General features: G+C 36.6%; 1 protein-coding gene across 27 annotated transcripts in view; it reads left to right on the top strand.

Moving 5' to 3' along the window:
• DLG2 (discs large MAGUK scaffold protein 2) overlaps window positions 1–13,657 on the top strand; it is a 1,060,789-nt gene that overhangs the window by 716,399 nt on the left and 330,733 nt on the right. For all 27 annotated transcript variants that reach the window (XM_075742480.1, XM_075742449.1, XM_075742451.1 and 24 more), the window contains one exon: window positions 8,247–8,416. In XM_075742480.1, coding sequence (XP_075598595.1) covers window positions 8,247–8,416 — 170 coding nt within the window. The remainder of the gene's footprint in view (window positions 1–8,246; window positions 8,417–13,657) is intronic.

Below are 13,657 nucleotides of genomic sequence, written 5' to 3'. Positions count from 1 at the left end.
CTGACTTGCAACTTCAAAAATAGAAATTAGAGTCAAATGAAACATAGGGAGTGGGATAAAGAGGTGCTGTGTCTGATAAGGAGCTGCTCCGCTAATATTTTACTGATATTGTTACCAGCCACTTGCGTTTCAAATTCAATTACTATTATGCAGACCCTTTAATACATTGACATTTCTTTAAGGTGGCTGTTGTTTTAAAAAAAATCCATGACTAACTAGAGCAGTAGTGAAGGACAATAAATGTAAATGTCTTACAACAGTTCGGTAGCTGTAATGGTTGTGTCTCGGGTCTCTGCAAGGTCACGTCATTAACAGGATATGGAAACACACAGTCATTTCAGGCAATAAAACATTCTGAAATTTAGAAGTATTTTTTGAATTGTTCCCTGACAATTTGGTCTCCAGTCTCTGTTCTGGAAGTCAAATAAAGCTTAAAGTCCTCTGGTAGCACACCTGCAAGTCACGCTGGCATGACCTTAAGCCCTCCTGGATGTGATCTGAAATTTCTGACTGCATTACAGTAGCCATTTCTACCTGCCAAACCATGTCTGGACTCCTGGTATACAAAGAAGGAATTTCCTTTGTCCTTTTTGCTTTCTCATGCAACATTCTGGAGGACAAGGACTAGGACTTCGTGCTAGTGGGTCCTGGACGCGGGAATCAGAAAAGTGGCCAAGACACTGCACCGATCAGTAGAGAGTCACCTGGATCTTCTGTGCCCAGGCTTTTTCTGCTGCTCCGCTGCCTCTTTTGCATTCTGTCATTTACGAGGGAACATTCTAAAGATTGACTTATTTCTTGGAAAGATAGATGGCTCTTTTCTATGCCAAGACCACTGCAAAGATACATAGGAGAAAACAATGAGCTGTGGGGGCAGCTAACACAATTTCGGGTCACCTTCCAAAACCTCATGCTGGCAGCTGTGGGCTGAAGGCTGGTGGTATACTGAAGGCCAGACTGGGTTTCCATTATGTTTTGGTAAAATCTACACATATACTTAAATCAAAAACATTTGTAGGATTTTTTATTTTAGTCTCTGGGTTGACAATCAAGCCAGTTTGAGGCTGTGGAAGCAGGGCACTAGGTTTAAACGAGCACACCCTGCTTTTCAGCAAGACTTGTTAGCTCAGCCGTGCGCCAGCCTTCAGGCTCCCGACAGCCAACACACCGAAACTGGTTTGCCAATGCAGGTGGAGAAAGCATCCGTCTGGGTGTATTTGCTTACAGGAATGCTGTGCAAGAGTTTGCTTGCCATCTTTGCACGCGCACAACCACTCACACAGCACAACCTTTGTGCGTGGTGGAAGCGTTTGCCCTTCATCTCTCACTTCGGAAGACTGGTTACAAGGGTGGATGCAGCCAGGAAGAGGCAGGGACCTGCTTTTGTTGGGTATCTGTTGTTTATGCTGCATATGCCTAGAGGCTGCACTGAGGGTTAGTCCCTGTTTGAAGTGAGCCGAGAAGGTGTAGACTCTCCTCTGGAAAGTTTATTTAGACTGTAAACAAGAGACAAAGGAAGTGGGACACAGGTGGGGTTTTGATCCTCTATTTGAAGATGATGAAAAAAAGAAGTGAGCTGCTCGAGGTTGCATAGGAAGAGTTGGGGTGGCACCAGGCCAACATTCTGGAGGCAAAGATTATATTTTTTCAATGTATTTCATTGTGATAGATTAATGCCACTTGCTAAAGAATTCAGAGGACTGAAATATTTTTTTTTTTCTCTCAGAAATGCAACATTTGTTTGTAGACCTTACTTACTTTCCTTAGAACCAAGGAAAATTCTGTTCTTCCTAGAAGCATAGGTTAGATTCGATGCTTCAAATAATGCCTTCATGTTAAATACTGCTGGGTTACCATTTTATTGCACCGATATGTACACATTTATTTAAATCAAAATCAGTCCCGAGGATTTCACATTTTTATAAAGTTTGGTTCAAACTCTGCAGTATTATTCATAAATTACTTCCCCCCCCCAAAAAAAAAAATCATAACTTTTATCAAGTATTATTTTCAGCCAGTAACCATTCTATGAGAATTCTATGGAATTTCATTATAAAGCACGTAAGTGTCGAATTTTGAGTTAGGATTGGCTGGTACCTTTATCAGCCATTTTCATAAGCACTAGAACTTCTCTATCTTCCAGAAATAGCCAGAAATTTTCTTCTACTGCTAAGTTTTATACCTTTATTTTTAAATTGGACATAGCAGTAGTTTTATACTACTTTACAATGTCAGAAAGGGGCCTGAGGGTATATGTGAATTTGCTACAGAAATTGGATCATGTGTCTAAGGATCATTATACCTGAGGAAACAGCATGCCCTGTGGTACACACATATCATTGGCATTTAGATTTCACTCTATATTCTCTAATTGGAAAGACAGATCTGAAGATTGCTGTAGTAAATTTGAGATCCTTTATTCTGAATTCTTAGTTGGAATTTTAAAAAATAATAATTTATTCTTCTTGGAAATAAATTATCTGGACCAGTACCAATAATTACATTTTTTTATCACTGTATGCTGTAAATTTTACTTACTATGGGATAGGAAGGGTGTCTATAGAGTTTAAAAACAAAAAGTAGGGGAGAGTCAGTCTTCCCTAACTGATGGACTAGAATGATTCTCCTAGAGTCAGATAATGTATTTATATTATTATTCACTGATCTCTTGAAGAAAGGATAATAATAAGTCCTTTCAGCTTGTCACCTGTAATCTTGTGTTCCTGCTTAAAGGGCTGTGTTCTTGTAACTTCTGAAGAAAGAAAGCATTAACCCTTTTCTAGGGAAACTTTGGCTAAAAGCGTTCGACAAAGCAGGAGCAAAGAAACAAAGTGAAAGTTTAGTGCTTCTCTCTCTTACTTTTGTTGTCTACCTGATTCCTCCGTACTAATATATGGAGGTATATATCTACCTGATATATTCTGTAGCTTTGCACTGGTTCTCCCTTAATAACAGTATTTTTACCTTGATTTCTAAGCTTCAACTAAATAATAAATAAAGTCCATATCAATTTAAGCTTTTCTGAGAAGGCAGCTAAAAAAAATACTAATTTGCTTAGAAATAATCTATTAATGTTGGCCATTCTGCAATAGAAAGTATGGTTACTGTATTTGTGAGAAGCAGGGCTGTTCCATTAATAGACTGCCAATTAGTCTGGAGGTGTCTGGATGATAACGAAAACCTGTGGATTACTGCGGCTTTTAGTGTCATGACATTGTCCCATGGAGCACAAATTGTTCTTGAGTCCATAGTTGGTTCCAACTAGCTCCCTTAGGGAGCTGCAAGTGGACTAATGCGTCTTGGCAGGACCATTTGGTCTTCTGGGGCTCTTTGCTGCCATACTAGCCTGCTTTGGGTTTCTCTTCAGGGCACCGTATTGCACAGAACCCGTGAACAGAATGATCGTTACCAGTTGTCACCTACTATATTTCTAATAAGTGCCTAAGGATCATACTCATCTTGTTTACTTACGACTTGACTGAAACAGTTAGCAGCTTTTCAAGGATGTCTGCACAGTTTATTGAAAACAGTAAACATGAAACTCAGATGAAGGTATTCAGGTTTAGAACAGACTTGGAATAAGCCCTTAAAGAATAGTAATTTTCCTTAATTAATCCAACCCCTTATTTGCTTTGAAGATAGCAACAACTATTGGTAAACATCTGTGTCCCTGACCTGTCCCCTTAATGGCAAAGTCTCTCATATTTCTTGCATTAATTGTAACTGTCTTGGCATGATTATAGCATGCATTCTGTATTTTATGATTCAGGGTCCTTCATATCTGAATTAATCTACAAAAGTCTTGTAGAATGTATCCATTTTGTTAAAGTATTTAGATGAGACAGCGTGCCTAAATACTTTAGAAGAGCTGCCTAACTCATTTTGATTTGGCCATTACCTGCAAGGGTGATTCTATGGACTTGAATAAATTTAAGTATATGCATAATGTTAAGTCTCCATTTGAGTATTTTGGCTAAAATAGAAATAGGATTATGTATACCTCAAAAATTAATCAGAGACTTACAAGCTGTGCTGAACTGAGATATGAAGTCCCTCTGTTTTATAGGAAACAATAGTGTGAACGTTGCTTTTAGGCTTATGTTCTTTTAAAATATAGTTAGAACATGTTTTCACTTTCTTTTTTTTCAGCACAGCACATGCAGTCTCCAAAATACTTCTAGTCACATGTTGCTTTTCATTGAAACATGAGTAAATTTAGTCAAAAACTCTGTGAACCTGTATCATTGGCAGATGCTGTGATTATATTGTTAAATCTTAGCAATTAAAGTTCTACATCTGAAGAATAATTTTTAATGGTTGTTTTTGTATAGAATTAGAGAAAATAGAATTTCCTCTATTTTCTTAATTGTTGCAAAAGTCATTAGCCATTGCATAGAACACAACTTCCTTTTCTGTTTTCTCTCTCATTAGAACTTTTTACAGTTCATTAGAAATTTTTACAATAAATAACTGTTTGAATAGACCTTAGTCAAAGAAGTATATGTTGTAAAGGTTTACAGGTAGAACGGTCATAATTTAAAAGTGCTGCAACTGTTAGATAAATGCTTTAATATTAAAAAAAAAATATTTATGGTATCTTGTTGTGGAAACAAGGAAAGCCTTCTTGGAACAATTCTCCTCCTGCCTGGATTCCTTTTGTGTTGAATTACTGTAGGTATTGGTGAAACTACAGGGATCTCTCTTGTTGGACTTGTGTATTACTATCTTGGATTATGAGGCAGATCTCCTCCTTGGCACAGGTCTGAAACTGTGCCTGAAACTAACTTCTACATACAGTGTATACCCACCTACAGGCCTTAGGAAGATTTTGAGACAAATGGGGAAAGGAATCCACGTATCAACTTCAATACACTTTCACCATATAATTGTCACAGGAATATCTCAGTGAAGCTGGGAAAATACATTGGAGAGCTGCTTGCAAGGGCAAAATAATTTTGCCTCTAAGTGATAGCACCATACACTTGATCATCCGAAAGAATTTTCTTAAACTGGATTTACTGCCTTTTTTTGCTATTATTATTTTAGGTTTGTACCACTGCAGCATTTATAGGTTACTAAAAGAGCAGAGTTTTACAGAGTAGGAACTATATTGGAAAAGTTTAAATAGAAGGAAAAAGTATCCCAAGCCCACTGTCACAGACTTCTGTCTTTAGATAGTAACAACTGTGCCAAGTATTGGGCCTGAAAACCTTCTGCACAGATTTGAGGACAATATGACATCACAGTCTGTGTGTTGAGGTATTGCTTCAGCTTTCTTGTTTTATTCTGTTCTCTGACATTCTCTTATTTTTTTAGTGAATAATGATTTTTTTTTTTTTTTTATCTTCCAAATGCTCTATGTTTCTCAATTTAAAAAAAAGATTCTGCAGTTTCTAGATTAATAATGATAAAAGAATCATTTAGCCATTATGGCTAAGGTTAGGGTCGGCTCACCAGCTTATGTCATTTAGGTTTAGAGGTCTGAATATTCTCAACAAATATTTGTAGACCCCTGAGATCATTGCATTCTGTTGATCTGGTAGTGGGTCAGCATGCCCTCCAAAAAATTGTGTTAAAATCTGAATAACTCTATAGGCATGTATATGTGTGTGTGCACATGCACGCTTTTATGCATGTGCATGTATGTTCTTGAGTAGTTTAGCTCTTTTATTTATGAAAACTAAAAACCTCGTCTTGTTCTTTGTGAGGAGAAAAAAAGCCTACAGGTTCAGAAGGGTACAGCTGGGTATCTAGCACTGGATGTGTTCGTCATAGCAGACTGGATAGGATAATTCTTGCCCTGCTCCTTCTACACTGACAAAGTTTGTATTTGTATACAAAAAAAATATTTTGTATGAAAGTATTTCTATCACTGGATCAGCTTTGTAGTTTCTCACTCTTATATCCATCCTACATAAGCAGTAGTAATCTGTGTATGATTTATTAAAGGCAGTCTTAATGTTTTAAAGAAGTAGATAACTCTAAAAGACCAAATTTTAGACACTAAGATGAGATTTCTGTTGGAGTGTAATTGTCTTTTTCCAAAGGGTCTTGCTTTTTCAGTAAATGGAGGTGTGTGGCTCACTAATTTTGGCAAGTTAATTCCATATTGTTTATTGACTTTCTCCCAAAGACATGCTTTTTCCCTTGTCAGGAGGCATCACTAGGGCCTTTATGAGAGCTTTTCAGTAGGTAGGATTATCTAGTAATATAAATATTTATCAATGCAGGGCACAGACTATATGAAAACAAAATAAATGTAATCCTCCTTTTTAGTGTTTTTATAATCTTTTCCCACCTTTTCATCTTCATAATCATCCAATGGTGAGGATGCTATCGTTTGTTCATTAAGCATGGTATAGCCAATTGTATTTCAGATATGACAACAATGAGAGTCATAAATTTGACAAGAATCAGCTGTATCGTTGTATTAATAGAAAGAATAGCAGCTTTGACATAATTATTACCTTTCTGAGTGGGAAGCACTAGCAGGATGTATTCATCATTTATTTAAAAGAATAAAGCAATTTATATTATAGCACTTACTTACTAATTTGACAGCCAAACCACACAATTAAACATTGGGAAAATTAATACATCTGACACTGTAGGAAAGCAGCAAACCCAACCATTGAATGTAAACTGGAAACTTTGCAATACAATAGTTTTTATCAGAAGGAAAGTGTCAATTTTATGTCCTTTCCAAGTTCAACAAGTTACCAGCTAAAGACTGCTATCACCATTTTATCCTGGAAGTGTTCTTCTAAAAGGCTGATAACACAGAAGGTCTTTGGTTTCAAATAGTTGTGGTCTTTTTGTTGTTTTGTTTTGGTTTAAGCAAAAACAGCAGCACAAGAACATAACAAGAATCCAACCTAAATTCTCAGAGTTCAGAGAAACTTTTGGTGAAGCTTCATTCTCCTTTCATGTGTTAAGATTCCTGAACAATACCCAGCTCAAGTGTTCTTTTGCTGTAAAGAGTACCATTCGATGGTTGATAGTTATGTATAGAAACATAGCGGAAATGGGAATATTTTTAGCAGCCCATCTTTTCTTTGCTGATTGTCCTTTGAGACATGCAGAAGAGCACACTCATTTACATATGCCTTTTTCTTCTGTACCCAAAATACTTAGAGACATCTCATAATAAATATACTTCTCATAAGAACAATAAAGTCTCAGTTCATCTAGTTCCTTGGAATTTGCTCTTCTCACCCTCATTTGCAAAGAAAGGATGGCCCAGTAGTTAAGTCATTAGCCTACTGCTTTGGAGATGGATTTTAGTGCTCTCAAGGTGTAGATTTCCTTTCGAGCTTGGACTAAGTTGTCAGATAAGGAGACGACTACTCCATCTAACCAGGCCATTTTGAGGGTGAATATATTAGTTCATCCTCAGATAATGTAGTAAATGCCCATAGTAAGAATATGAGGGAATTTTATTAGTATTCTATGAAAAACAGATGCTATTACCACAAAGCAGATCTTGGAATCTACAGTCAGTGGTGAAAATGTAAAGAAAGAAATATACTCAAATTATTCAGCATGAAACATTCTGGTTTAAATTGTCTGCTTTGTGTAGGACAGCATTTTTACTTTGACAACTTAGAATTCTTTGGCTCTGATGAAGAAATACGAGAGATTTAAGGAGGTATTTGAGCAATTACTTGTCTCTCTGTATTAAATTAAATCAACTGATTTCCTTAAGAGCAACTGTAGTAGTAATAGCATGCAGCATGAACGTTGTAACTTGATTATATTGTTTAGTGCAAAGTGTTTTAATGGAGTCTGTAAAGACAAGTTGTTTATTACTCATTTCTATCACTCTAGCGGATCTGATCCCGATTTATGAAGGAGGGTGGTAGATGTGGGTGATTAGGTAGACTTTAGTTTGAATCAAATTCTTCCCTGTGAGGGTGGTGAGGCACTGGAACAGGTTGCCCAGAGAAGTTGTGGATGCCCCATCCCTGGAAGTGTTGAAGGCCAGGTTGGATGGGGCTTTGGGCAACGTGGTCTAGTGGAGGGTGTCCCTGCCCATGGCATTCTGTGATTCTATGATTCTGTCTTTTGGAGGGACTAAGTGTTCTGTTTCTGTCTCATTGCTGATGAAGCATATCGTATTAAATCTGTCATCTGGCAGATTCCCTAATGAAGTGTTCTTCATTTTACAGTACTACTGACAAAACTCTGTTTGGTCCAAAATAACAGCTGAAGCATTTAGTATCTGTGGTTCTTCGTTTTTCTTGTAGGGTCAACGATTGCATCTTGCGAGTGAATGAGGTCGACGTGTCAGAAGTCTCACACAGCAAAGCTGTGGAGGCCCTAAAAGAAGCTGGCTCCATAGTACGATTGTATGTTCGTCGAAGGAGACCTATTCTGGAGACCGTGGTAGAGATCAAGTTGTTCAAAGGACCTAAAGGTAAATATGAAAATGAAAAGACATCCATTTTAAACTTGATGCTTAACCTCTCTTATAACTCAAATGGCATCTGACTTGCCTGATTTGTTAACTGGTTGACCAGTCAAATAGTGAAATGCAGTTAATTTAGGCTGGTAGAACTTGAATTCATTCTTGCATATCTCTTCCTGGAATATAAAGGAATTCAAGGAGTTGTGGTTTGTTTCATTTGATGTTTACTGTGGAGATGGCTCATTACCTCCCAAAGAAACGAAGATGCAGAGATACTATGCTTCCTCTAAAGTTCCTCTACTGATACCTTTGACTTTCATTTAAGGTGCTGTTGAATACAGAGTTTCTGAATTCTCTCTGTTTTCAGAAGGCTTTATGATTATCCAACTTATGCTTTCTACTTTCATGTTGATGGTTTCTTCTACAGTTATCTTTGGAAAAAGAAGACAAGAATACTAACTTACCCAGATGTGTAGGAGAATTTTATTTTATCCTTCAACAAAATTACATGGAAGTCTAGCATGAAACCTTCACTAGTCTAAATCAGCTTTATTACTTCCAGCAGAACCTTCTGGTTCCAGAAGAAAAACCCAAATTCCTTTCTAGAAGCATTAGTATAAATTGTGAATATTATATTTTCACCTTTCCTTTTGCAAAAAGTTTTGATTTGCAGAAGTGTTATTTTTTAAAAAATTCTTTTTATTGTTTTTCCTGCCAGAAGTTTGCCTCTGGCTACCATATTGGGTTCTTCATAACTAATTTCTGGACAAAAAACCTGGATATTTTCACAGTACATGCAAATAGAATGAATAGCAGTAGATTTTTGGATCCGTAATAATTTTTTCATAAGCAAGTCTTCAATGGTATATACATGAAATGAAGAAATCTGCATGTCTCAATATATTCCATGCACATGAGATTATTCTACTAGTTTCATCTACAGTGAATAACCTCTAGCTTTTTCAGTGATTTCCTTTACATCTCATCTCATGTGAATATTACGGTATGCTTCTTCATAGCTTTTTATACAGTAATGGAGTATATTTGTTTCTAATACATGTGGAATTGTTGAGATTATCCATTCATAGTAAGCAACGATAGTGCACTGTTTTCAATATTGCACTATACCTTTTCTATGTATATCATAGTTATGTGACATTGCAATGTATTCATCATCCTCTTTTCTCGGCGAACAGTAAGATATATTTAAACGCACGTCTGAGGGTAAACCCCCAAAAGTCTAGATTCTTGTGGTCAATTACAATGCTAAATTGACTTTCTAATGGAAAAGCATCTCTAATGAGATTTTGTACGTGTATGAACTCAGAATAGCAGTGCAGCCAGCAGTGTTTTTAAAGCTTTGGAATTAAACTAAGTGTGTGATATGATAGTCATTTTGAGTAACCTCAGGCTAAAGAAACTAAAATTAACATATCCTTTCAGGTTGTGATGAAACAGTAAAAATTATTTGCCATGACCAAATTTTTGCTGCATTGTGGAAATGGACAAGACAGGCAATCATTATCTAATAACATTTTTGTATCATGTTTGTTTTGATTGTATGCCTGAAACTATTTATTTTTACATTTATTTTCACAAAAGAGAGTTGATACCAAAAAAGTGGCTTTTATGACAAGATAAAGAAGCTTTGCTGCTTAGTGCTACAAACACCAATTTCGTAGCTTTGTTCTTATATGAAGTTTACTACAGATATGTGCTATAAATTGTGAATTTTATTGCTAAGCTGAATATATACTTTAAATTTTCACTTCAGTATTAAAGAAATAAGTTAACTGGAAACTTAGATGAGCAAAAAGGTGGTGGGCTAGTTCTATGCAAAAGCCAGGTTTTCCATCTTTATAATTTAGGCAGTAAGGAAGCATACCCTTGTTTTCTTTCTATATTCCACAGATGAAAAAAGCAGAATGAAGAAAATAGGTTATAGATGGTTGAAGATCTCATCAATACTAATTAGAATATCCATAGCAGTTTTCCTTTGAATTTTTCAAAATCTTCCATGAAAATAACCTATCTATCTGTTGAGAGGCATCAAACTCATAGCAGAAGTTGAGAATAAAACCTGTGAATCTTGGCTGTAGGCTAGTCGCTGGTGTGATGCTTATCTACTCATATTTCCAGTGATTTATCTGTGAACTGCTCTTTCACACCATTACTATACAGTGCAAGAACAACTTAGTATTTATATACACAGTGTTTCTTACTTCTCAGAGTGAAATTGGGACGTTTTGGTGTCCAGAGCAGGACCTGAAAATCAGCGTGGTAGTTCCCACACCGTTCCTTCCTTCCTACTCACAAAGTGAATAAAGAAAGTGAATTTGTTTTTTTAAACAAGAAGGCTGTTCCATACTAAATGTGGAGTAGCAAATATCTTTTCACTTGCTTCTTTTCCTGTCTGCCCCTGTCAGTATGTAACTCAATATATACGGAGTTCATTCCTCACTGTGTTGAGAATTTACCACATGAAAGCCGGCCTTGGCTTCCCTAATACCACGTAAACTCAGAGATCACTAGCTTGCATTGCATACTAGCTTGTATGTGTAATAGATCCTATCTTTCAGCACTTCAAGGTGATAAAGAAGGAAATTTGCAAGGCTTTTAATAGAAATATTCTTTTAATTTCATCTGAGGCATTCAGGACAAGGGGTTTTACAAGCTATGAGTCCATAAAGGTTAGATTTTTTTTTAACTGCATGATAATTTTTCTAGCTAGCAACCACCATATAAAAGACATAGCTTAATTTTGCAAATCTGTTTTGAACGTAAGAAGTTAGATATGCATTGTGTAGCCATGGCTTTGGGCATATGGCAAGGGAAGGCTCATGGTAGTGTGCTGCATGCAGATCCCTGTGCAATTGTTCCTGCTGCTTTACAAAAAAGTTGTCCTAGCATCATATGTGCGAAAAGGCCACGTAACTCGTTAACTTGACTTTCTGGGAGAAGAGGTAAACAAAGACACAAACGAGCTGTGTAATAGAAAAAAGAAGGTTTCAAACAGAACTGCAGCTGCGTAGGGATTTAAAGCTGCACATTCATCCGTTTGCCACACCTGATTCACACTATCGGCTGATGTCTGTATTCTGTGTCTCGAAGGGAATGGCTAACTGTGATCATTGCAGGATCTTCCTCTCTTTCACGTGCTCGGGAGATTGTCTTTTGTGTGCCTCTTGTATGTCTCTTCAGTCAGACGTACAATTTTAGTGATTCACTGTTTGGCTTTGCATGGCATTTGGTAGTAAACAGTAGGTAATTTATTTCAGTCACTCTCAGGACACTGCAGGTTTTAGCAGCCAGCTGGGGGCTGTAACAGGAAGGATATACAATGGAGCTTTCTTATTGAAAATCAATAGGATTTAGACACTACTGAAAATCCTGTCCTTAAGTAATATGCTTTTCTTGCTCTGTATTGAAGCATAACAAAACTAACAGTAATGAGAATAGATTGCATACACTGCCGTATTTGTTCCCGGGGAACGAACATGCAGACATTCAAAACAAAGCAATTTAATGGTGGTATTTGACTTTGTAATATAACTTGTGTAGTAGCTTCCTATAAGACCCCGCAAAGAACTGTACATGAGCAGTGAATGATGAACTTCAGTCACTGTTCAGGGATAACAGCTCTCAAACTCATCCGATTGCATTTGACTGGAGGATTTTAAACCAAAGGAATTCCACTGGCCTCTGGGATTTTCATGTTGTCCTATCACACTGCAAATCTACTTTTTACTAAAACCAGAAGTATTGAGTGGCATGCTTGATGTAAGATTAATTATAGAACTTAAACTTGATTTTTTAAAATTTCATTTTTTAAAGAATAAGCCAGAAAAATCATTTTCTACTATTGCAGAAAATTGCTGGCAGTCAGAAACTTAAGCACTGAGGCTGTGTAATATTTTACCCACGAATACCTAACTGATAATTTAAGCTCTTATATTATATACCAGAAAAAAAAAAAAAAAAAAAGGGCAGAAAATAATGATTCCAGTAACTACAGCAGTGTTGGATCACATAATAAACGTCCGACCTCAGTTCTACACAAAATGTGGTATCTTACAAGACAATACAGCTGCAGAAATGAAGTTTAGGGTATGTGAAGCACAACAGCTGAGTACCAGGAAGCTTGAGAGGGGAAATGGCAGACTTAAAAACACCCAAAAAAAGAACAGTTGATTCTACCCTTCATGGTAATTCAATAGTAACTATCATTGCAATGTTTGAACCGCGTCAGAATCTTTTTGTTCACCGTATTTTAGATGGAAAGGTTCTAGAAAGATCAGCAGTCTCTTTTCTGTTGTCTGTAAGCATGCTTTTTTCTCATTCCTGGTGATTTCAGCCAACGATACATTCTGAACAGGTTTACCCAGCCCAGCTTTGGGCACTTAACAGAACATATTTGGGGGCACTTATTTCTCTGCTCCTTTCTGCTCTCAGAATTAGGACCATATCACATTTTAATCCATTTGGAGTGTTACTAAGTTTTGAGGCTCTAAAGTAGAAATTAATGCATATGTTAAGCACTGTTCAGCCCAATTCTATATCTCTCTCAGGATGGTTATCCTTCTTAATTTTCTTCTTCATCAGCAAAGACTAAGCTCCTAAACTGAGTATGTCAATAAAATACTTAGAAATAAGATGGGATGAATAGAAAGGGTGTAAACCACGTTTATTTTTTGAATTATGTATATCCATCTAAATGTTAGATGAAGTCATTGGGCATAACCAGTTCCAGAGTTTCCATTTCATTGTTTTCTGTGCTGGCCTGAAGCGACTATGCAGCACGTGGTGTATTTCCTTTTCACATAACTATTTGTTTTATTCTTGGTGACACTGAATAAAGTGACTGTGTAGTAATGAAGCTTTCTTACTATACTAAGAAAAGAATCCATATGTTTTAGCACATTTTTTAACTCATAGCGTAGTTATGGAAGTTTCTTGAGAAGATGCAGAGATTTTCACCATCAATATAAGGTATGATTTCACTGTAGTTTTACCTTGAATTGTTACTGAAATGTTCTCTACTCCCTTACTGCCTATAGTTTCATAGGAGTTCATAGTTCTGTCTCACAGAAGTTGACAAATTTTAGTTTGGATTGATGGCTTTATTGGAAAAATGTTGTGTTCTGGTGCATAGATAGCATCCCAGCTTGTGGTGATAACTGAAATAGTCAAAAAAAGTACAGTAGAATTATGTATATTTTAAAATGTCTGCTAAAAAAAGTGTTCCATTCA

Source organism: Balearica regulorum, chromosome 1, assembly GCF_011004875.1.
Source record: "Balearica regulorum gibbericeps isolate bBalReg1 chromosome 1, bBalReg1.pri, whole genome shotgun sequence".
NCBI classification, from domain to species: domain Eukaryota; kingdom Metazoa; phylum Chordata; class Aves; order Gruiformes; family Gruidae; genus Balearica; species Balearica regulorum.
This window is presented reverse-complemented; position numbering and strand designations above follow the sequence as displayed.